Source organism: Theropithecus gelada, chromosome 1 (genome assembly GCF_003255815.1).
Source record: "Theropithecus gelada isolate Dixy chromosome 1, Tgel_1.0, whole genome shotgun sequence".
NCBI classification, from domain to species: Eukaryota; Metazoa; Chordata; class Mammalia; order Primates; family Cercopithecidae; genus Theropithecus; species Theropithecus gelada.
This window is the reverse complement of record NC_037668.1, coordinates 51,342,585-51,367,861: the sequence shown is the minus strand read 5'-3', so window position 1 is coordinate 51,367,861 and position 25,277 is coordinate 51,342,585. Positions and strand designations below refer to the sequence as shown.

Sequence of the window (25,277 nt, the reverse complement as noted above, 5' to 3'; positions counted from 1 at the left end):
TGGGAAGCTGAGGCAAGAGAATTGCTTGAACCTGGGAGGCAGAGGTTGCAGTGAGCCGAGATCCACTACACTCCAGCCTGGGTGACAGGGCCAGAGTCATCTCAAAAAAAAAAAGAAAGAAAAGAAAAGTGCAGAGAATAGTGCCTGACACACAGTATACAGTAGGTACGATTTCAGTATTAGTCACTACTATTGTCATAATCACCAGAGTGTTTCAAGAGCTGAGCCTCCGTGGCTCTCCACATCGCTTCACAAACTCCCCTCTTCTGTTCTGGGAACCAGCCTGAATTGCAACCGCAACCCCCAACCGATGCAACCCTATAAGCAAACCAGAATCATGGCTAGGGCAGGGGCTCTACCCTTTGGGATCTGGCCAAGCCAGGAAGACATAGAGTGGCCTGAAGGCAAATCGCAGGTGATTCAGAATGTTCATTATGTGGTTAACCCTATCCTACTCCTGCTTTAGAGAGAAGCCACCATGAAAAGTCCTCATCATCAGGGGCAGGCCTCTCTGTCCCCTGGTTATGCCTACTTTGTGTGAAAGTTGCCTTTCCTACAGAGAGCACTTTATGGACAGAACCGGGGACTGGCCACTTCCAGGAGTGATTTTAACAATGCTCCTCCCACCCCCAGTCAAATGCATACTTCCCAATGGCTGACTGAGATGTCACAGTAACAGGCTACCCTCAGGTGAAGGAGATCCACACATGCTAATCAGTCATTTACACTTTAACATCACAGAGCATCACATAATTTTCTGTAGTAGACTTTCTTTGAAAGAGGGAGATAGGCCTTTTAGTTCTTGTTATAAAAATGAAGATTGGCCAGGCACAGTGGCTCACACTTGTAATTCCAGCACTTGGAAGCAGCACCAGGTGGATCACCTGAGGTCAGGAGTTTGAGACCAGCCTGGCCAACATGGTGAAGCCTTGTCTCTAATAAAAATACAAAAAAAAAAAAAAAATAGCTGGGCGTGGTGGCAGGCTCCTGTAATCCCAAGCTACTCGGGAGGCTGAGCCAGGAGAATCACTTGAACCTAGGAGACAGAGGCTGTAGTGAGCCGAGATCACACCACCGCTCTCCAGCCTGGGTGACAAAGCGAGACTCCAAAACAAAAAACAAACAAGCAAACAAAAACCCCAGAGGATCCGAGTGACATCCCCTGGATCACAAGGGAGCTCCCTCATGGGGCAAAGCTAAGATGCCTGTCTTCAGGCAGTGTGAACTCTGGAATCTGGTAAAGCAGAAAATGGGGAGCCCAAATGCAATTTTTCAACATTTCAAAGGGCCCCCCAGAAAGATGAGAGAGAAGTCACCGGGAGAAAGCCACAGGAGCCAGCTGAGCAACTTGGAGGCAGGCCCCTGTGACAGTTGCAGGCCTGGGCACAGGGTTGGGTTACATCCGGCTCTGCTCTTTTGTGCAGCCTCAGACAAGTCACTGCATCTTTGCGCCTCGGTCTCCTTGTCTGCAAAACAGAGATGATGATAATAGGATCACCCTTCCTGACTTACTGTGAGGATTAATTGCGTTTTACACAACTAAGCTCCCCACAATCCCATTTTCACCCTTGCATTTATGGCCTGGCAGGTTAGGTTCTGCAAGGCTGTTTCACAGATCCTTTGAGGAGCACTTTTGATATGTTAACCCAGGCATGCCCTTCTTACTGATGCACGTTAAAAAAAAAAAATGCTTTTTTTTTGTTTGTTTTAGACAAAGCCTGGGGTCTCTGTCACCCAGGCTGGAGTGAAGTGGCACGTTCACGGCTAGCTGTAGCTTCAACCACCTGGGCTCAAGTGATCCTCCCACCTCAGCCCCCCAAGTATCTGGGACCACAGTCATGCACCACCACCCCTGGCTAATTTTTTATTTGTAGAGGCAGGGTCTTCCTATGTTGCCCAGGCTTGTCTTGAACTCCTAGGCCCAAGGGCTTCTCCCACCTCAGCCTCCCAAATTCCTGGGATTACAGGTGTGAGTCACTGCACCCGGCCTCACTTTGAAAATCAGAAAGCAGGTTACCCTCCTTGAGGATGTTCGCAAGTGTCAAAGAGAATACCTCCAACCAATCCACTAAGAAACAGTTATTGTTGCGGCCGGGCCTGGCCGGACTGCGCTAGGTTAGGCTCTGGCAGGGTCGCAAGGGCGGGGGTGGCAGGGGCACGGGTGGCAGCCCCGCGGGTCGCAGCGCCGCCGCCGCCCATGCATGCTGCTGCCCCTGGCTTGCCTTCACCGCCCCGTCGCTCAGCGCCCGACCTCCCTGCTTTTGCTTGCAGAACCGCTCCCGAGGCCCCCGCGCGGCCCGAGGGCGCGGAGCGGGGGTCCACAGGCGCCGAGGCTGCCCCCAAGGCCCCATTCACAGCGGCGGACCTAGCCAACAGCAATGCCGGCGCCGCCGTGGGCAGGAAGGCCGGGCAGCGCAGCCTGCACAGCGCCCCCGCGCCCGCGCCTCCCACACTCGGCAACAACCACCCGGAGAGCCCGGAATGGCGGTGCTGCAGCCCCACGCTGCGCGAAAGGAACGCGCTCATCAACAACGAGCTCGGCCGGGTGCGGTGGCTCACGCCTGTAATCCCAGCACTTTGGGAGGCCGAGATGGGCGGATCATGAGGTCAGGAGATCGAGACCATCCTGGCTGACACGGTGAAACCCCGTCTCTACTAAAAATACAAAAAATTAGCCCGGCGCGGTGGCGGACGCCTGTAGTCCGAGCTACACGGGAGGCTGAGGCAGGAGAATGGCGTGAACCCGGGGGGCGGAGCTTGCAGTGAGTGGAGATCGTGCCGCTGCACTCCAGCCTGGGCGACAGAGCGAGACTCCGTCTCAAAAACAAAAACAAAAAAACAACGAGCTCATGGCCGACGTGCACTTTGTCTTGGGGCCCCCGGGGGCGACCAGGACGGTGCCCGCCCACAAGTACGTCCTGGCTGTCGCAGCTCCGTCTTCTATACCATGTTCTACGGGGACCTGGCGGAAGTCAAATCTGAAATTCACATTCCAGACGTGGAGCCCGTAGCCTTTCTGATCCTCTTAAAGTACATGTACAGTGATGAGATCGATCTGGAAGCTGACACGGTGCTGGCCACTCTGTACGCTGCTAAGAAGTACATCGTCCCAGCATTGGCAAAAGCCTGCATCAACTTTCTGGAGACAAGTCTGAAAGCCAAGAACGCCTGCGTCCTGCTGTCCCAGAGCTGGCTGTTTGAGGAGCCCGAGCTGACGCAGCGCTGCTGGGAGTTCATCGACGCACAGGCCGAGATGGTCCTGCGGTCCGAAGGCTTTTGTGAGATAGACCGGCAGACATTGGAGATCATTATCACTCGGGAGGCCTTCAACACCAAGGAGGAGGTGGTCTTCGAGGCCCTCCTGAACTGGGCCGAGGCAGAGTGCAAGAGGCAGGGGCTGCCAGTCACCCCAGGAAACAGGAGGCACGTTTTGGGGCGAGCCCTCTATCTGGTCCGAATTCCAACCATGACCCTAGAGGAATTTGCCAAGGGCGCTGCGCAAGCAGACATCCTGACTCTGGAGGAGACCCACGCCATCTTCCTGTGGTACACGGCCACCAACAAGCCCCGCCTGGACTTCCCCCTGACCAAGAGGAAGGGCCTCTCCCCGCAGAGGTGCCACCGATTCCAGTCTTCTGCTTACCGCAGCAACCAATGGCAGTACCGCGGGCACTGCGACAGCATCCAGTTTGCAGTGGACAGAAGGGTATTTATTGCGGGGCTTAGCCTGTATGGGTCCAGCTCTGGGAAGGCTGAGTACAGCGTGAAGATTGAGCTCAAGCGGCTCGGGATGGTTCTGACTCAGAACCTGACCAAGTTCATGTCGGACGGATCCGGTAACACTTTCCCGGTCTGGTTTGAACATCCGGTCCAGGTTGAACAAGACATCTACTACACCGCCAGTGCTGTCCTGGATGGCAGCAACCTCAGCTACTTTGGGCAGGAAGGGATGACGGAAGTGCAGTGCGGAAAGGTGGCCTTCCAGTTCCAGTGCTCCTGGGACAGCACCAACGGGACTGGGGTCCAGGGTGGGCAGATCCCTGAACTCATCTTCTGTGCCTGAGGTGCCCAGGGAGGCTGCAGCAGGTCGGCCAGTGAGTGGAGGGGAAGTCAGGACACTAACTGCTTCTTGACACCATGAAAGGCCACACTTAACCTTGTCTGTCTTTGGCATGTAGTCAACTGAAGCTTGATTCTGTGAAGCAGGCACCTTTTCCACACAGCCAGAGCTGGAGGATTGGAGTCTTAGGCATCTCTGGTACACTGGGGTACATGTCTCAGATGGAGGAAGATTTAGGGCACAACACAGGCCCCAGATCCCCTCCCAGCAGCACCCATGCCACCTGCTTTGAGGGGTTGGATATTCCTGCCATGCTCTTGGATACTAAGTGGTTCCAAGCTTCACTTTAGACCTTCCTTACACATTTAAAATTGGCAAAAAGTCACTTAAAATAATGGACTTCTGTAATAAAGCTTGCCAAAAATTAAAAAATATTAAATAAATAAATAAACAAAGTTACTGAGCAGTGACCATGGGTGAGGCAGCTGCACTTAAGATACAGGGGTGAACAAAACAGACAGTGAGCCCTCACCTCACTCCCATGGAGCGACCATTCTAGTGTCCTATTACTCAAATCAGTCTCCCCCAGCATTTGAGGATCAGAGTTTTTAAGGACAATTTGGTTGGTTGCTGGAAGCATGGCTCAGTAAAATGGTCCAAGGTGGGAAGGATAAAAATGAGATCAGGGAGGCCGGGCACGGTGGCTCATGCCTGTAATCCCAGCACTTTGGGAGGCCAAGGCAGGCGGATCACCTGAGGTCAGGAGTTCAAGACCAGCCTGATCAACATGGAGAAACCCCATTTCTACTAAAAATGCAAACTTGGCCGGGCGTGGTGGCATATGCCTGTAATCCCAGCTACCTGGGAGGCTGAAGCAAGAGAATTGCTTGACCCTGGGAGGCGGAGGTTTCGGTGAGCTGAGATCATACCACTACATCCCAGCCTGGGTAACAAGAGTGAAACTCTGTCTCAAAAAAAAAAAAAAAAATGAGATCAGGGAAGAGATGGTTGCCCAGAGGTATAAGACAGACCCCGTGCTCTTCCGTCTGTAAGCCCCTAGGGGTTCACCTTGCCTGCCACCTAGACAGAGCCGATTCATTGAGACAGGAGAATTGCAATAGAGAAAGCGTAATTTACACAGAGCTGGCTGTGCGGGAGTCCAGAATTTTATTATTACTCAAATCAGTCTCCCCCAGCATTCGAGGATCAGAGTTTTTAAGGACAATTTGGTTGTTTGCGGGGAGCCGGTGAGCCAGGAATGCTGATTGGCCAGGGATGAAATCACAGGGAGTCGAAGCTGTCCTCTTGCTCTGAGTCAGTTCCTGGGTGGGGGCTGCAAGATCAGATGAGCCGGATTATGGATTTGGGTGGGGCCAGTTGATCCATCAAGTGCAGGGTCTGCAAAATATCTCAAGCTCTGATCCTAGGAGCAGTTTAGGGAGGGTCAGAATCTTGTAGCCTCCAGCTGCATGACTCCTAAACCATAGTTTGTTTTCTTTCTTTTTTCCTGTCTTTGTTTTCTTTTTTTTCTTTCTCTCTCTCTCTCTTTCTTTCTTTCTTTCTCTTTCCTTCTCTCTCTCTCTCTTTTTTTTTTTTTTTTTAGACTGAGACCCCTCTGTGCACAGGCTGGAGTGCAGCGACACAATCTCCGCTCACTGCACCCTCCACCTCCCAGGTTCAAGTGATTCTTCTGCCTCACCCTCTTGAGTAGCTGGTATTACAAGCGTGCACCACCACACCTGGCTAACTTTTGTATTTTTAGTAGAGACAGAGTTTCACCATGTTGGCCAGGCTGGTCTTAACTCCTGACCTCAAGTGATCCACCAGCCTCAGTGCTGGGATTACAGGCAACGCCACCACACCAGACCCTAAACCATAATTTCTAATCTTGTGGTTAATGTTAGTCCTACAAAGGCAATCTAGTCCCCAGGCAAGAACGAGGTGTACTTTGGGAAAGGGCTGTTATCCTCTTAGTTTTAAACAAAGTTTCTCCCAAAGTTAGTTCAGCCTACGTCCAGGAATGAACAAGGACAGCTTGGAGATTAGAAGCAAGAGAGAGTTGGTTAGGTTAGATCTCTTTCACTGTCTCAGTCATAATTTTGCAAAGGTGGTTTCACATCTAGGCTGCCCAACTTCTGTGGTCAGGGTCTGGCACCAGGTATATGAGTTTGAATTCTGACTCTGCCATTTACAAACTTTGTGACCTTGGCAAATCCATCTAGCTAAGCCTCTGGTTCCTCATAGATAAGATAGTGAAAATGAGACAGTCTATCTCCAAGGGCAGTTTGGAGGATAAAGGAGACAGTGCATTTCTTTGTGGTAACAACATTTAAAAATCTACTCTTTTAGCAATTTTGATACATGTATCATAACATCACATTGTATTCCATAAATGTCATGCTCGTCCCTGTGAAGAGACCACCAAACAGGCTTTGTGTGAGCGACATGGCTGTTTATTTCACCTGGGTGCAGGCAGGCTGCCTGAAAAGAGAGTCAGCGAAGGGAGATAAGGGTGGGGCCGTTTTATAGGATTTGGGTAGGTAAAGGAAAATTACAGTCAAAGGGGGGTTGTTCTCTGGCGGGCAGGAGTGGGGGTCACAAGGTGCTCAGTGGGGGAGCTTTTTGAGCCAGGATGAGCCAGGAAAAGGAATTTCACAAGATAATATCATCGCTTAAGGCAAGGACCGGCCATTTTCACTTCTTTTGTGGTGGAATGTCATCGGTTAAGGCGAGGCAGGGCATTTGCACTTCTTTTGTGATTCTTCAGTTACTTCAGGCCATCTGGGCGTATATACGTGCAAGTCACAGGGGATGCGATGGCTTGGCTTGGGCTCAGAGGCCTGACAATAAATATATACAATTATTATTTGTCCATCGAAAATAGAATGAAAACATTTAAAAATAATATATAGTACGGGCCAGGTGCGGTGGCTCATGCCTGTTATCCTAGCACTTTGGTAGGTGGAGGCGATTGGATCACCTGAGGTCAGGAGTTGGAGACCAGCCTGGCCAACATGGCGAAACCCTGTCTCTACTAAAAATACAAAATTAGCTGGGCATAGTGGTGCACATCTGTAATCCCAGCTACTCGGGAGGCTGAGGCAGGAAAATCACTTGAACCCGGGAGGTGGAGGGTGCAGTGAGCTGAGATTACGCCACTGTACTCCAGCCTGGGCAGCAGAGCAAGACTCTGTCTAAAAAAAAGAAAAAAAAAAAAAGGCTGGGCACAGTGGCTCACGCCTGTAATCCCAGCACTTTGGAGGCTGAGGTGGGCAGACCACAAGGTCAGGAGATCAAGACCATCCTGGCTAACACAGTGAAACCCCGTCTCTACTAAAAATACAAAAAAAATAAAAATAAAAATTAGCCAGGCGTGGTGGTGGGTGCCTGTAGTCCCAGCTACTTGGGAAGCTGAGGCAGGAGAATGGCATGAACCCGGGAGGCAGAGCTTGCAGTGAGCCAAGATTTTGCCACTGCACTCCAGGCTGGGTGACAGAGTGAGACTCCATCTCAAAAACAAACAAACAAAAAAATAAAAAAATAAAAATGGTATAGATTTGAACAATAACAGAAAAGGACACAGTGCTTGTAAAAGGCCTTTCACAGTGCCTACCACAAAGGAAGAACTCAGGAGAGAGTGGCAAATTTATTTTCTTCACATAGTTTAACCACAAGAACATATTGCAACAGTTTGCATGAAGTAGAGATAAGAATCCAGCTGCCGAGGCCGGGCGCGGTGGCTCAAGCCTGTAATCCCAGCACTTTGGGAGGCCGAGACGGGCGGATCACGAGGTCAGGAGATCGAGACCATCCTGGCTAGCACGGTGAAACCCCGTCTCTACTAAAAAATACAAAAAACTAGCCGGGCGAGGTGGCGGGCGCCTGTAGTCCCAGCTACTCGGGAGGCTGAGACAGGAGAATGGCGTAAACCTGGGAGGCGGAGCTTGCAGTGAGCTGAGATCCAGCCACTGCACTCCAGCCTGGGTGACAGAGCAAGACTCCATCTCAAAAAAAAAAAAAAAAAAAAAAGAATCCAGCTGCCTTCTCATAAACCAGACAATTAAAGAGATTTGCCAGAAAAAGTTATTTTCATTTAAAAATATGTTATTTCAGGGCAGGTGAGGTGGCTCATGCCTATAATCTCAGCACTTTGGGAGGCTAAGGCAGGTGGATCACAAGGTCAGGAGTTCAAGACCAGCCTAGCCAACATGGTGAAACCCTGTCTCTACTAAAAATACAAAAATTAGCGGCGTATGGTGGCACGCACCTGTAGTCCCAGCTACTCGGAAGGCTGAGGTGGAAGAATGGCTTGAGACTGGGAGGCAGAGTTTGCAGTGAGCCGAGATCGCACCACTGCACTCCAGCCTGGGTGAGAGTGGGACTACTCCAGCCAGAGTGAGACTCCGTCTCAAAAAAAAAAAAAAATTTTCTATTGACATGCAATAGGATTATTAATTTTTTTTTTAAGTTCTCAGTTTTAGTCTCTAATACAGCAAGTACTAATAGGTGTAACCTACATCAACAAAAGCTCTTTATTGCCAGGGTAACTTTTAAGACAGTAAAGGGTCACTGAGACCACGAAGTTTGAGAACTGCTGCTCCAGGCTTTCATGATCTGCCTTTCTCACGCCATCTCTTTCGCAATCTGACAACACCCCCATTTTCTGCCCCGTGTGATTAATTGCATAACTTCCATGTTGGAAGGACCTTTTGAGATCTCATCAAAAAACCACTCCAGGCAGGGTGCAGTGGCTCACACCTGTAATTCCAGCACTATGGGAGGCCAAGGCAGGTGGATCACCTGAGGTCAGGAGTTCAAAACCAGCCTGGCCAAAATGGTGAAACCCCATCTCTACTAAAAATAGAAAAATAGTGGCAGGCACCTGTCATTCCAGCTACTTGGGAGGCTGAGGCAGGAAAATTGCTTGAAGCTGGGAGGAGGCGGCTGCAGTGAGCCGAGATCTTGCTACTATATTCCAGCCTCCAGCCTGGATGACAGAGCAAGACTCTGAAAAAAATAAAAATAATAAAAATAATAATAAAAAAAAAACTAAGCAAACAAACAAAAAACCCACTGCTGGTGCAGATGGACCTACTGAGAAGGAGGTTCTTGTGCCTGAGGTTACACAGCCATCAAGTTCCACCTGGGACTAGAACCAGCATCCTTCGTATCTCCTTGATCCAGGGCTCTCGTCATGACGGCAAGCTGGCAGGTGCTCCCTGGCACAATCTCAGCTCCCTGTTCTTTCATCTCTAAAAGTCCTGAGCGGAGACAGAGTCTTCCCCCTCTGCTTTCCTGTCCCACCCTTCCCTCCTGCCTCTCACCTCCCTCTTTGACACTCCCCCGACCAGCCCAAGGGCACAACAAAGATGACAACTCTCATTGGTTACCAACTAGCAAAGAACTTGAGAAAGTGAGGAAAAAGCTCTAATGTGTACACATATATAGCATCTATATAAGCTATATAAGCCATTCATGGAGGGCTTAGTGTGTGGCAGACACTGTATCAGGCCTGAGCTAACTCAATTAGTCTTCATGCCTCCCCACCACTGTTGAGACAAGTACTACTTGTTACTCCTGTTTTACGGATGAGGAAACTGAGTGAAAGAGATGAATGAAGTGAGTGGCTTTACTTGAGAGCAAAAAGCTAATAATACTTCGCAGAGGCAAGATTGGAACTCAGTGCTATCTGACTCCAAAGCCCAAAAGCCTGATGGGCAAATCCTTGTGGGTGAGAAGGTCCGGACTCCACCAGGAAGGTGGGGAAAGGACTAAAGTCTAGGGCCTGGCAGGGCATGGTGGCTCATGCCCGTAATCTGAACATGAACTTTGGGAGGATCACTTAAGGCCAGGAGTTTGAGACCAGCCTGGGCAAAATAGTGAGACCCCATCTCTACAAAAAGGAAATAGTAATAACAATAACTCAGGGACAGCTAATGGTAGCAATGAAGGCGTTACTGAGAAGAAATGGTCAGAAAAAGACAAAGTCAAAAAGAGAGAAAAAAGAGATGGGATTTGTCCCTGGAAATAAAGACAAAAGATTGTGCGTGGTGTCAGGGCCCCTCGCCCTGTGCAGAGTCATGCATTCAATCCTGCCTCTTTACCAATCTGACCTCATGACACGAGGATTCAAGTGTTGGCCGGGCGCGGTGGCTCACGCTGTAATCCCAGCACTTTGGGAGGCCGAGAAGGGGGGGATCACGAGGTCGAGGAATCGAGACCATCCTGGCCAACATTAAAAACCCCGTCTCTACTAAAAATACAAAAAATTAGTTGAGTGTGGTGGTGTGCACCTGTAGTCCCAGCTATTCGGGAGGCTGAGGCAGGAGAATCTCTTGAATCCAGGATGCGGAGGTTGCAGTGAGCCGAGATCGCGCCACTGCACTCCAGCCTGGTTACAGAGCAAGACTCTGTCTCCAGAAAAAAAAAGAAAAAAGAACTCAAGTCCTGGCTTTGTCTGCCACTTGCTATGGGTTTTTGGGCAAATGACTTGCCACCTCTGAATCTATTTGCTCATGGAATAGTTGAGCAAAACCCGCCTCACATAATAACTGTGAGCCTTCCCAGGCTGTGTAAGTTGTCAAGTATGTTACGAATGTGAGCATTATTAGTCCATTCTCTAAAAGAGAAGTTGCTGAAGTATAAGATAATTGAAAGAAGAAGAAGATGTTTTTGGTTTTTGTTTTTTGTTTTTTTGTGACAGAGTCTCACTCTGTCGCCCAGGCTGGAGTGCAGTGGCCGGATCTCAGCTCACTGCAAGCTCCGCCTCCCGGGTTCACGCCATTCTCCTGCCTCAGCCTCCCGAGTAGCTGGGACTACAGGCGCCCGCCACCTCTCCCGGCTAGTTTTTTGTATTTTTTAGTAGAGACGGGGTTTCACCGTGTTAGCCAGGATGGTCTTGATCTCCTGACCTCGTGATCCGCCTGTCTCAGCCTCCCAAAGTGCTGGGATTACAGGCGTGAGCCACCGCACCCGGCCGAAAGAGGAAGAAGATATTTGAAAAAGACTCAACAAAACTGTCCTGTTGGCAGATTTCTTTTCTTTCTTTCTTTTTTTTTTTTTTTTTTTTGAGATGGAGTTTTGCTCTGTCACCCAGGCTGGAGTGCAGTGGCGTGACCTTGGGTCACTGCAACCTCCACCTCCCAGGTTCAAGCAATTCTCCTGCCTCAGCCTCCCAAGTAGCTGGGATTATAGGCACATGCCACCATGCCTGGCTAATTTTTTTGTATTTTTAGTAGAGACGGGTTTTGCCATGTTGGACAGGCTGGTCTCAAACTCCTGACCTCAGGTGATCCGCCTGCCTCAGCCTCCCAAAGTGCTGGGATTACACGCATGAGCCACTGTGCCCGGCAGTGTTGCAGATTTCTAATTAGTCAGTTAATTTACCAAGTATTTGTTTGGAGATGGGAGGGGAGAAAGCAAAGCAACTGGATGGGATCCTAGGCTTTCAAAGAAATGGACAAGAGCATGGATTCCCGATGTCCCCAGCAAGTTTCTTTCTTTCTTTCTTCCTTTTTTTTGAGACAGAGTTTTACTCTGTTGCCCAGGCTGGAGTGCAGTGTCAGGATCTTGGCTCACTGCAGCCTCTGCTTCCCAGGTTCAAGTGATTCTGCTGCCTGGCTGATTTTTTAAAATTTAGAATAGAGATGGGGTTTCACCGTGTTGGCCAGGCTGGTCTCGAACTCCTGACCTCAAGTGATCCACCCTCCTTGGCCTTCCAAAGTGCTGGGATTACAGGTGTTAGCCACTGCACCTGGCCAAGTTTCTTTTCCTTCCTTCCTTCCTTCCTTCCTTCCCTCCTTCCTTCCTTCTTTCTTTCTTCTTTCATTTTTTTCTTTTCTTTTTTTTTTTTTGAGACAGAGTTTCACTTTTGTTGCCCAGGCTGCAGTGCATGATCTCAGCTCACTGCAACCTCCACCTCCCAAGTTCAAGTGATTCTCCTGCCTCAGCCTCCCGAGTAGCTGGGATTACAGGCGAGCCACCATGCCCAGCTACTTTTGTATTTTTTACTGTAGAGATGAAGTTTCCCCATGTTGGTCAGGCTGGTCTTGAACTCCTGACCTCAGGTGATCCACCTGCCTCGGCCTCCCAAAGTACTGGGATTACAGGCGCGAGCCACTGTGCCCAGTCTCTTTCTTCTTCTTTTTTTAAATTTGAGACAGGGTCTTGCTCTGTCACCTAGGCTGGAGTGCAGTGGTGCAATCATGGCTCACTGCAGCTTCAATCTCCTGGGCTCCAGCGATCCCGCACCTCAGCTTCCTGAGTGACTGGGACTACAGGCACACAACACCACGCCCAGCTAATTTTTGTAGTTTTTGTAGACATGGAGTTTCACATTACCCAGGCTGGTCTCTAAGTCCTGGGCTCAGGTGATCTGCCCACCTCAGCCTCCCAAAGTGCTGGGACTACAGGTATGAGCCACGGTACCCAGCCCCCAGAAAGTTTCTTAACATTCCTGAGCCCCAATTTCTTCATCTATAAAATATGGAAAATAATAACAATAAGATTCTTGAAGGCTTGTTTTGAGATTTAAATGAGATAATGTGTAGAAAGTACTAGCACAGTGCCAAGCACTCATGGTTATCCCCAAGTCTTCTTTTCAGATGGCAATACTGGAACAAGAGAGAGTAGGTGGCTTCCAGATAGAGCCAGCTGGTGCCAGAGCCGGGGTTCAAACCCTGAGCACCTGAGATTCCGAACTCCGGACCCTTTTCTTTCCACCACATCCACCACTCCTGATAGTTCAATCAGGCAACCAAGCTCCTGCTTAAATTATTTTTAAATAATTATTTAATCTGCACATACAGAACATAGGGATTAGTTTCCCCATTTACAGAGGAAGAAACTGAAGCTCAGAGAGTTTGAGTAACTTTCCCCAAGGTCACACAGCCTACCAGTGGCTGACCTGAGATTTGAACTCAGTGATGTTTCCTTCTAAAGCTGTGGCACTTAACCTTGACTAAAGTGGAAAGAGGCCTCAGACATCGTTTAGCTCAACTCTGCCCAGGAGAGAGGCTAGAGATGACGATGCAGAAGGAAGGTCCAGGAAAGGTCCAGGGAGACTGAGTGAATCTAGACAGCCTGGGTGGGGATGATGATTGGTGAGTGGACAGCAGGCTGGGGATGGGATCCTTCAGCCCCACAGGGAAGACTGAGTTTCTCTGATAACCCATAGACATTTGAGAAAGGAACTATAGATAGAAGACCTTAATAACAATCCTTTGCTCTTAACCTATACATTACACATTATTTCCCTGTGTGTGTGTGTGCTTGTGACAGTCTCCCTCTGTCGCCCAGGCTGGGGTGCAATGGCGCGACCCAATCTCTGCTCGCTGCAACCTCCATTTCCCGGGGTCAAGTGATTCTCCTGCCTCAGCCTCTCGAGTAGCTGGGATTACAGGCACCCACCACCACTCCTGGCTGATTTTTGTAGTTTTAGTAGAGACAGGGTTTCACCATGTTGGCTAGGCTGGTCTCTAACTCCTTACCTCAAATGATCCGCCTGCCTTGGCCTCCCAAAGTGCTGCGATTACAGCATGAGCCATGGCGCCCGGCCTACATATTCTTCCTAAAAAGACTAGAGGTGGCTACATTTTAAATTGGGGCAGTTAAAATAAAAGCAAAGCATTAGAAACCACGAAAAGGAGTAATAAATAAATCAGGAACTGACCTTGAATGGCCCCGTGACTGCACTTCCACATTGCATTTAGCTCTGGGCTTGCTGGCAGCCGACGGAAAAAGCAGCACAGAAGTGGGTCTGAAGAAGCCTGCTTTTCTCCTAATAGACGTTCATTGATTCTACAAATCCATTTTAAATTTGTAAGTGCTTACTTTGTGCCAGGCTTCATGCCAGTTCGGGTGCTGGAAACCCCAGGAGGAATTTATTAAAGGAATTGACTCGGGAACAACTCCTTTGCCAGCCCTTTTCATCTCTCCTCTAGGAAAGCTTCCATATTTTGCCTTATATCAATAAACCTCTCCTGGGACCTATATCACTCGAGAGATTTTAAGTTCCTTCCCTGCCCAGTGCTGTCCCACCTCCCCTGCCAAACCCATTTTAGGAGTGTGGTCTGTTCACAAGGTCAAGAGCCCGGGCAGGCACCATCCTTCTAGTTCACACTCTGCTTCAGGGCTGCTGCTTGTGGTTCCAACCTCTTTCTGCAAGTCTGCTTCTCCGGGCCAGGAGCACTAGGGTGAGAAGTACTGTGAGGCTCAGGGGACAGGAGGACTTGGAGTGGTGAGAAGTGTCTGCCATGGGCTTGGGATTGAGGAGTGGAAGCTTGAGGCCATCAAATTGCCTTGCCTGGCTAGGCTGAGTTCCGGCTCCCCAAGACCGCTCTGCTCAGCTCTGGCTCCTCATCAAAAGACCTCCACCGAGAGTCCACTGTGGGGCTACCACTTTGCTAGGAGACACTTTTTTGGGCAAGTGGGATACAAAGATGACTCCACTCCCAGACCCAGATACTGCTCTCAAGACTAGGAGCTCACAGTCCAGGAAGTAAGATGTGGAACGGACACAAATAATACAAGGTAGACAGTGGTCTGTGTGGTCTGTACAGTAAGAACAAGGGGACACCAGAGAATACTTCTTGGAGGAGGTGGGTTTTGATATCAAAGTAGTTATAAAAAGAGTAAAAAGAGGTAAGATTTGGGCTTTCTTTTTTTTTTTTTTTTTTTTTTTGAGACGGAGTTTTGCTCTTGTTGCCCAGGCTGGAGTGCAGTGGTGCGATCTCGGCTCGGTGCAACCTCTGCCTCCCGGATTCAAGCAATTCTCCTGCCTCAGCCTCACAAGTAGCTGGGATTACAGGCACCCACCACCACACTTGGCCAACTTTTGTATTTTTAGTAGAGGTGGGTTTTCACCATGTTGGCCAGGCTGGTCTCGAACTCTTGACCTCAGGTGATCTGCCTGCCTCAGCCTCCCAAAGTGCTGGGATTACGGTGTGAGCCACCATGCCTGGCTGATTTGGGCTTTCAATATAATTCATAGGTTCACACACACACACACACACACACACACACACACAAAAGATTTGGTCAAAAAAACCCACAGTCTACAGTCCCAAACTCCGGAAAACTTTATTGCAACTGCAATCAAGGGCTACAAAGAACAGAGGGAGGCCAGGCGCAGTGGCTCACGCCTGTAATCTCAACACTTTGGGAGGTGGGCAGATCACATGAAGTCAGGAGTTCGAGACCAGGCTGGCCAACGTGGTGAAACCCTGTCTCTACTAAAAATACAAAAATTAACCAGGTGTGGTAGCTCACGCCTGTAATCCCAGCTACTTGGGTGGCTGAGGCACGAGAATCGCTTGAACCTGGGAAGTTGAGGTTGCAGTGAGCTGAGATCACACCACTGCACTCCAGCCTGGGCAACAGAACAACAATCTGTATCCAAAAAAAAAAAAAAAAAGAATAAGAAGAACAGAGGGGGCACTAGGAGAAGAAAGGTGGAAGGAAAGCCCCATGGCTGAACACAGCAGCAGGGGCACAGCCAGCTCGGAAGCAGGTCAAGAGGGTCACTTTGGTCTATTTCTTTTTTTTTTTTTTTTTTTTTGAGACAGAGTCTCACTCTTGTTGCCCAAGCTGGAGTGCAGTGGCGTGATCTCGGCTTACTGCAACCTCCACCTCCTGGATTCAAGCAATTCTCCTGCCTCAGCCACCCGAGTAGCTGGGATTACAGGAGTGCACCACCACACCCTGCTTATTTTGTATTTTTAATAGAGATGGGGTTTCACCATGTTAGCCAGTCTGGTCTCAAACTCCTGACCTCAGGTGATCTGCCCGCCTCAGCCTCCCAAAGTGCTGGGATTATAGGCATGAACCACCTTGCCCAGCAGGTCTGTTTCTGATGGATCATTCTTGCAGGTTGAACAAGTTTTCCAAAATGTGGTGGTTTGTCCTCAGTGGTGGCAAAGTGTCAGCCGAGAGTAAGTAGGGATGGTTCTTTTTTTTTTTTTTTTTTTTTTTGAGACGGAGTCTCGCTTTGCCGCCCAGGCTGGAGTGCAGTGGCCGGATCTCAGCTCACTGCAAGCTCCGCCTTCCAGGTTCACGCCATTCTCCTGCCTCAGCCTCCCAAGTAGCTGGGACTACAGGCGCCCGCCACCTCGCTCGGCTAGTTTTCTGTATTTTTTAGTAGAGACGGGGTTTCACCGTGTCGGCCAGGATGGTCTCGATCTCCTGACCTCGTGATCCGCCCGTCTCGGCCTCCCAAAGTGCTGGGATTACAGGCTTGAGCCACCGCGCCCAGCCGGTAGGGATGGTTCTATCTGCCTCAGCTCTCAGGCGAAGGTGAGGCATGACTGGACAACAGAATCCTTTTTTTGCTTCTTCTTCTTCTTTTTTTTTTTTTTTTGACACTGGGTCTCACTCTGTAGCCGAGGCTAGAGCACAGGGGCACAATCACTGCTCACTGCAGCCTTGACTTCCTGGGCTCAAGTGATTCTCCTGCCTTAGTCCCCCCAGTAGCTGGGACTACTACAGACATGCACCACTGTGCCCAGCTAATTTTTGTATTTTTTGTAGAGACAGGGTTTTACCATGTTGGCCAGACTGGTCTCGAACTCCTGGGCTCAAGTGATCCACCTGTCTGCCTCCCAAAGTGCTGGGATTACAGGCATGAGCACCCATGCCTGGCACAGAATCCTGTAAGAATCCTATAAACTAACTCTATTAAGCATCTCCTGCCTTTGATTAGATAGCTACTGTAAACCAGGTACAGTGCCATGAATTTGGTAAACTTCTATCATTAATCTGTATAATAATGTGATATGGATAGTATTTCTCCCAGTTTACAAATGAATGAAACAGAAGCTCAGAGAGGTGCAGTAACTTGCCTAAGGTCACACAGCCTGAAAGTTGAAGAGCTGGATTTTAATCCAGGAAGGTCTGGTTCCCAAACCTGTGACATTGTGATCCAACATGCTAAGTTTCCTGGAGGAGACCTTGGGAATCACCCCCATCAATCCAACTGCTTTGAAGACGAGAAAAGAAAGGCCCAGATGGTCAGGCAAGGTGGCTCATGTCTATAATCCCAACATTTTGGGAGGCTGAGGTGCAAGGACTGCTTGAGGCCAGGAGTCTGAGACCAGCCTGAGCAACATAGCAAGACCCTATTTATATTTTTAAAATAAAAATTAAAGAAAAGAAAGGCCTTAGATAGGAAAAGGGACCTGCCCAAAGTCACTCAGTAGCAGGACAAGGCAAAGAACCTAGGCCTCCCTACTCCCATTTGGGGATAAAAATGATGAGGCTTGCGGCATCAAATCTCAGCTTCCCACTGTAGGTGTGGTAGCCACAGGCAGGACATCATTCTCCTCCTTGCCTCCAGCTCTGAGAGATTTAAATATAGCAGCAACGTGGGGCCAGCTACTACTGTGGCTTCTTTCACTTCAAGCTTTCACTTCAGGTCAGCAAAACCCCCAGGCACACCTTTTCTGAGCAGTTTCTCAGGTCCCAAGGTTCCCTTCCCAGATGCTCAGTATGAGCCAGGCTCTAGGCTACAGCCCGTAACACCAACCCCACCATGGATGCTCCCTGTGGGAAGTGTCATGTGGTTTCTGAACAGTGGTATGTTTGTTAGGTGAAGAAAGCACTTGGTCACGGTGGTTCACTTTTGTTTTCTTCTTTTTTTTTTTTTTTGAGACTGAATCTGGCTCTGTTGCCCAGGCTGGAGTGCAGTGGCGCAATCTCAATTCACTGCAACCTCTGCCTCCTGGGTTCAAGTGATTCTCATGCTTCCTGAGTAGCTGGGATTACAGGCACCTGCCACCACTCCCGGCTACTTTTTGTATTTTTTAGTAGAGATGGGGTTTCACCACGTTGGGCAGGCTGGTCTTCTCTAACTTCTGACCTCAAGTGATCTGCCCGCCTCAGCCTCCCGAAGTGCTGGGATTACAGGCGTGAGTTACCGCCCTTGGCCTTTTTTCTTTTTTAATCAGATAACCCAAAATAGGTTCAGAAAGACTCCCGCTTCTCTTTTCCTCTTACATCTGTACAGCATCAGATCACAAAATGTTTTTGCATGCATCAGTGATTCTTAATATTCAGAACTCTGCTGGCACACTGATAAAAAAGTGTGAATCCTTCTCCCCCCAACCAAAACAGGCACAGACATAAAGTCTTAAATATGCCTCGAACGGACCGATACCCTCATCAAAGCCTACCCGTGGACCCAGGGTAAGAAGCTATGATGGAGGTCATCAGCCCATTTGGCATCTCAAGGAGAATGGCACAGGTATTGTTACTGTCATTTTACAGATGAGAAAAGGGGCTCAGAATGTTGAAGGGACTTGCCCAAAGTCATCTGACGAGCCATGGCAGAGGCAGAACTAGAACACTGTTCACTGTGGCAAACACTAAGTCTGTCTCTGTTGCAGGAAATTAAGGAACCAGAGAGACCGAACAAGGGCAGGAAAGTGTTTATTTAAGGTGTACACCGGCTCAGCGGACATGTGTTCTGAAAGTCTGAGCCCAGGACAAAGAAAATCAGTCCCCTTTAAGCATTTTGAGGCAGGCATTATGTGAAGTAGGAAGCAAGCTTACAGAAGCACGAATAAAGGCTGTTGTGACACTTTTGCAACATGTCTTACATCTCTGGGAAAACTTGGTTTGTAGTTTATCTTTATTTGTCTTGTGACCTTGCAGCTGTGCAGGGGAGAAAGAAACAGGAGTTTATGAAGCCTACAAAATATGTGGAGGGTAGATATGGTTAATGTTTCTTGGGACAGACAGTTAATTTTATTTTAACTTTGGGGGGGCTGTGTAAATTTTTTTTTAGCCTTGGTTAATATAGCAATTCATTTTATGAGCTTTTTTTTTTTTTTACTATTACTATAATTTTTACTATTATTACTTATACCATTATTCTGTTATTTTCTTAATTTCCTACTTCATCTCTGTGCTGGATGTTCAGACAGTCTTCGCCCTGGAAAAAGGCTCTGTCTAGAAGCCAGAGGTTCTGACTCCAAAAGGGATTTATATCTGTCCAAAGGGAAGACAGGGAGCTGGGTTTCCTGTTGCTCTGTGCATCCCATTGTCAGATGTTGGCTTGTTAAGACCTGCATCCAAATGCCTGCATTTCTTGCCCTTACCTACTTTGGATAATAACCACACATATTGGTGGCCATGCCAGGCCTAGATAAGACCTGAAGTCAGCCTCCATCAGCCCCAGCATCCCTCTTCTACGCTGGATTCTACATGGGGTAAGCCATTTCCTGACTGGAAGAGGCTGTTTTCCAAGGGAAACAAGGGAAGAGAGTCCCTGGGTGGCAGGGGATGGGGCAGGGGGTTCCTAGCAGGGTTGCAGGGGACCTCTTAGCCCCCTGAGCTGGAAACTTTCAGAAGTAGCCAGGTGAGGACATGGGAGCTGAGGAAGGCTTACACTGTCTGCCACTCCTTAGTGACCAGGATGGAGAGGTGAGCTGGCACCTTTTTCTGTCTGAGCTCAGGTGTGACCTTGACACCACTCAACAAAAATTACCAGCCTGGCTAACATGGCAAAACCCTGTCTCAACTAAAAATTAAAAAATTAACCAGGTGTGGTGGTGTGCACCTGTAATCCCAGCTACTTGGGAGGCTGAGGCAGGAGAATCACTTGAACCCAGGAGGCACAAGTTGCAGTGAGCCGAGATCGTGCCACTGCACTCCAGCCTGGGCGACAGAGCAAGACTCTGCCTCAAAAACAAACAAAACAAAACAAAACAAAACAAAAACAAGAAAACCCACAAAGGGTGTCTATCTCCAACTTCTCTGCATAGGGCCATCTCTATGCCTACTGCACAGGAGTTTTGCCTTGTGCCTCGGGATATGTGGATAATTGCAGCTCTGCTGCTCATATGTTGGGTGACCTTAGGCAAATTACGTCCCCATTCTTGGACGATTTTCTGGATGGCAAAATGATGGCGTTGGATTAGAAGAGAGGTTTTTCAATCTGTTCCTAGAGGAACCTGGGCTGCCTTGAAGAAAGGACATAGGTGATATGAAGCCCCCTGCAGTCAAGATAGGGCTTACTCCATGTAGAATCCAGCCTAGAAGAGGGATACTGCAGGGGGGGCGTGGCTGGCTTTGGGCCTCACCTAGGCCCGGCATGGCCACCAACACGTATGGTTATTATCCAAAGTAGGTAAGGGCAGGAAATAGGGGCGTTTGGATGCAGGTCTTAACAAGGCAACATCAGAACGCACAGAGCAATAGGAAACCCAGCTCCCTGTCTTCACTTTGGACAGATAGAAATCCCTTTTGGAGTCAGAACCCCTGGCTTCCAGACAGGGCCATATCTACCTGTTATAAACAGGGGTCACGCAGATTGTAAAAAGCACCTTCCTCTTAAAACTTTTAAAGTCGTTGGGTTATAAAAAGGACTGACATTTATTGAGCTCTTATAGTGCTCCAGTCATATTATTCTTTTTTTTTTTTTTTTTGAAATGTAGTCTCGCTCTGTTGCCCAGGCTGGAGTGCAGTGGCACAATCTTGGCTCACTGCAACCTCCACCTCCTGGGTTCAACCGATTCTCCTGCCTCAGATTCCTGAGTAGCTGGGATTACAGGCGCGCGCCACCATGCCCTCAGCTAATTTTTGTATTTTTAGTAGAGACGGGGTTTCACAATGTTGGCCAGGCTGGTCTCAAACTCGTGACCTTGTGATCTGCCGGCCTCAGCCTCCCAGAGTGCTGGGGTTACAAGTGTGAGCCACCATGCCCGGATCCCTTTTTTTTTTTCTGGGACAGATTCTCACTTTGTCACCCAGGCTGGAGTGCAGTGGCACAATCTCAGCTCATGGTAACCTCCACCTCCCGGGTTCAAGCGATTCTCCTGCCTCAGCTTCCTGAGTAGCTGGGATTACAGGCGCATGCCACCACGCCTGGCTAATTTTTGTATTTTTAGTGGAGACGGTGTTTCACCATGTTGGCCAAACTGGCCTCAAACTCCTGGTCTCATGATCCACCCGCCTCGGCCTCCCAAAGTGCTGGGATTACAGGTGTGAGCCACCGCACCCGGCCCAGGCATATTATTCTTAGCAACCTCACAGAGTAGGTGAACTAGCCCCATTTGAAGATGTGCCTAAGAATAATAATAATGGCAACAATGAGCACTTCCATGTATTATAGTAATTTATTTAAATACTCAGAAAATCCCATTTTACAGATGAGAAATGAGAAGACCGAGGCACTGGGTATTTTGAATGAGGTCACCGGCTAGGATTTAAACCTACATCTCCCTCACACTCATACTTGGGGTCTGTGCTATTCAAGACAACCCCTTTCCATCCAAGTAGATTTCATTAATTAATAGGGTTTTTTGTTTGTTTGTTTTTTTGTTAACATGGGGGTCTTTCTCTGTCAACCAGGCTGTAGTGCAGTGGCATGACCATAGCTCACTGCAGCCTCCTACTCCCGGGCTCAAGGGATCCTCCCATCTCAGTCTCCCAAAGCTCTGGGATTACTGGTGTGAGCCACTGCACCCAGCCTCAGTTAATAGTTTTTGAAGCCGGGCATGGTGGTTCATGTCTGTAATCCCAGCACTTTGGGAGGCCGAGGCAGGTGGATGACGAGGTCAGGAGTTCAAAACCAGCCTGGCCGAGATGGTGAAACCCCATCTCTACTAAAAACACAAAAAATTAGCCAGGCGCGGTGGCAGATGCCTGTGATCCCAGCTACTCGGGAGGCTGCGGCAGGAGAATCGCTTGAACTCAGAGGGCAGAGGTTGCAGTGAGCCGAGATCTCGCCACTGCACTCCAGCCCGGGCAACAGAGTGAGACTCTGTCTCAAAAAAAAAAAAAAAAGTTTTTGAGCACCTACTATGCAGCAGGCATTGTGCTGAGCCACTAAAGGTCCAGAAATAATAAAGCCTTAGGTCTGACCTCAACAAGCCGTGTGGCCTCAGCCCAATGCTTTAACATTGTCGAGCTTTTATTATCTGTGAAATAGCAATAAGCATAAGTCTAATATGATAGAGTTGTGGGGATTAAGCTTGATGGTCGGCCGGGTGCGGTGGCTCACGCTTATAATCCCAGCACTTCGGGAGGCTGAATCGGGTGGATCATTTGAGGTCAGGAGTTTGAGACCAGCCTGGCCAACATGGTGAAACCCTGTCTCTATTAAAAATACAAAAGTTAGCTGGGCATGGTGGTGTGTGCCTGTAATCCCAGCTACTTGGGAGGCAGAGGCACAAGAATCGGTTGAACCGGGGAGGTGGAGGTTGCAGTGAGCTGAGATTGCACCACTACACTCCAGCCTGGATGACAGGGGGAGACCCTGTCTCAAAACAACAACAACAACAACAAAACAAAAACAAAACAAAACAAAAAACTAGATGGTGGCTGTGAAAAATATTTTGTGGAATTGAAATTCCATTCAAATGTTGGTCAGCGTGGTTAGTGGTCTAGTTGAGGTGAAAGACCAGTGCAGCACCAGTTACCATACATGCAGAGCGGGCCAGGCGCTTCAGGTGTGACTGCGGGATCTGGGAAGGCTTTACTAGGCAGGACATGAGCCCAGAGGGGAGGTCAGGAGGGAAGTAGGCCAGGGAAAGACCCCTGGTGCAAAGGCATGGAGGCAAGAAAACAGAACTGTTTGGGACCTGTGAGGCATCCAGCTGAGCCAGGCTGGGGAATGAGTTCTGATTGGCAGGCAGCTCTCCTGGGGTCTAGAGCTGTCCCACAAAGCTATGAGACACGTGGATAATTAAAAAATTTTCCAGCTGGACGCGATGCCTCATGCCTGTAATCCCAGCACTTTGGGAGGCTGAGGCAGGCAGATCACAAGGTCAGGAGATCGAGACCATCCTGGCTAACACGGTGAAACCCCCTGTCTACTAAACATACACACACACACACACAAATCAGCCAGGCGAGGTGGCAGGCATGTGTAGTCCCAGCTACTCGGGAGGCTGAGGCAGGAGAATGGTGTGAACCCGGGAGGCAGAGCTTGTAGTGAGCCAAGATCAGGCCACTGCACTCCAGCCTGGGTGACAGAGCAAGACTCCGTCTCAAATTAAATAAATAAAATAAAATAAAATAAAAATTTCCATAGACATATTTAAAATTTTTAAAATAGGCCGGGCATGGTGGACCACCCCTGTAATCCCAGCACTTTGGGAGGTTGAGGCGGGCAGATCACCTGAGGTCAGGAGTTCGAGACCAGCCTGACCAATATGGTGAAACCCCGTCTCTACTAAAAATACAAAAATTAGCCGGGCATGGTGGTACATGCCTGTAATCCCAGCTACTCAGGAGGCTGAGGCAGGAGAATCACTTGAATTGGGAGGCGGAGGTTGCAGTGAGCCGATATCGCACCACTGTACTCCAGCCTGGGCCACAAGAGCGAGACTCCATCTCAAAAAAGTAAAATAAAAATAAAAATAAACTGGTGAAACAAATTTTTATTTAACCCAATATATTCCAACATACTGTCATCTCAACCTCATTGATATAAAAAATTATTGAGGTATTTTATATTCTTCTGTTCAAAATTCAGTGTGTATTTTCTACCGATAGCCCATCTCAATTCAGAGAAGCCACATTTACAGCACAGCTCAGTTCTCATACTTAAACAACTAGATCAGACCAGGTGCAAATGGCTCATACCTGTAATCCCAGAGCTTTGGGAGGGCAAGGAAGGAGGATCACTTGAGGCCAGGAGTTCGAGGTTGCAGTGAGCTATGATTGCACCACTGCACTCCAGCCTAGGCAACAGCCACACCCTGTCTCCAAAAGAAAAAATCTATTTGTATATATGTTCTTAATTTTTATTTTTAAAGAAGTTTTAAAAATACATATATCTTTAAACTTTATAAAATAATATTGTGGGCCAGGCATGGTAATTCATGCAGTTTCAGAGACTGAGGAGGGAGGACTGCTTGAGGCCAGGAGTTCAAGACCAGTCTGGGCAACAAGCAAGCAAGACCCGGTCTCTATTTTAAATATCAGTTTTTTGTTTTTGTTTTTGTTTTTTTGTTTTTTGGGTTTTTTTTTTTTGAGACAGAGTTTTTGTCGCCCAGGGTGGAGTGCAGTGGCGCGATCTTGGCTCACTGCAACCTCCCCCTTCTGCATTCCAGTGATTCTCGAGCCTGACTCTGGAGTAGCTGGGAATACAGGTGTGATCCACCATTCTCAGCTAATTGATTTTTTCTTTTTTTGTACTTTTAGTGGAGACTGGGTTTCACCATGTTGGCCAGGCTGATCTCAAACTCCTGACCTCAAGTGATCTGCCAGCCTTGGCCTCCCAAAGTGCTGGGATTATAGGTGTAAGCCACCATGCCTAGCCTCTATTTGAAATAATAATAGTAAAGTAATATTTTAAGTTTTAATACACTTAACTTTCAATTTTTCAATTGTAACTACTTTAGTGTTTAAGTATTTAATGTTTTGAGGAAAAATAATCACTAAAGTATACATAGCTGAGTGTGGTGGCTTGCACACCTCTAGTTCCAGCACTTTGGGAGGCCAAGGCGCGCAGATCACTTGAGGTCAGGAGTTCAAGACCAGCCTGGCCAACAACCCCATCTCTACTAAAAATACAAAAATTAGCCGGGCATGGTGACAGATGCCTGTAATCCCAGCTACTCGGGAGGCTGAGGCATAAGAATCACTTGAACCCGGGAGGCAGAGGTTGCAGTGAGCCAAGATTGTGCCACTGCACTCCAGCCTGGGCGACAGAGTGAGACTCCGCCTCAAAAAAAAAAAAAAAAAGAAAGAAAGAAAGAAAGAAAAATACATAGTCTATAGAGAGGCACAGATGTTTCCTTTTGCCTCAGGCAAGGCTCGGTTTTCAAGTGCAGTCTGGGGAAATCCCTCCCGATTCTCTAAAATGCTATATTGCTGCCTGCAAGTTCTCTTCACTTTTATCTACTCGTAAATCCTCTAAACTCTCCTTAAGGAGTATGCTTTACAAGGGATTGGCCCAACACTGTGGGGTTTGTTTTTGTTTTTGTTTTTTTGTTGTTTGTTTTTTGGAGATGGAGTCTTGCTCTGTCACCCAGGCTGGAGTGCAGTGGTGCAATCTCAGCTCACTACAACCTCTGCCTCCTGGTTTCAAGCAATTCTCCTGCCTCAGCCTCTCGAGTAGCTGGGACTACAGGCACACACCGCCATGCCCGGCTTATTTTTTGTATTTTAGTAGAGACAGGTTTTCACCGTGTTGCCCAGGCTGGTCTCGAACTCCTGAGCTCAGGCAATCTGCCTGCTTCGGCCTCCAAAGTACTAGGATTGCAAGTGGGAT

General features: G+C 48.6%; 2 protein-coding genes across 3 annotated transcripts in view; both read left to right on the top strand.

Moving 5' to 3' along the window:
• The window catches only part of CNR2 (cannabinoid receptor 2), an 86,288-nt gene that overhangs the window by 50,701 nt on the left and 10,310 nt on the right, over positions 1 to 25,277 (top strand). The window lies entirely within an intron of this gene.
• Positions 1,962 to 4,485, top strand: LOC112608290 (BTB/POZ domain-containing protein 6-like). The gene is given in 3 exon segments (XM_025360139.1): positions 1,962 to 2,526; positions 2,834 to 2,925; positions 2,928 to 4,485. Coding segments are annotated over 3 exon segments (1,557 nt in total). The 5' UTR covers positions 1,962 to 2,197; the 3' UTR covers positions 4,064 to 4,485.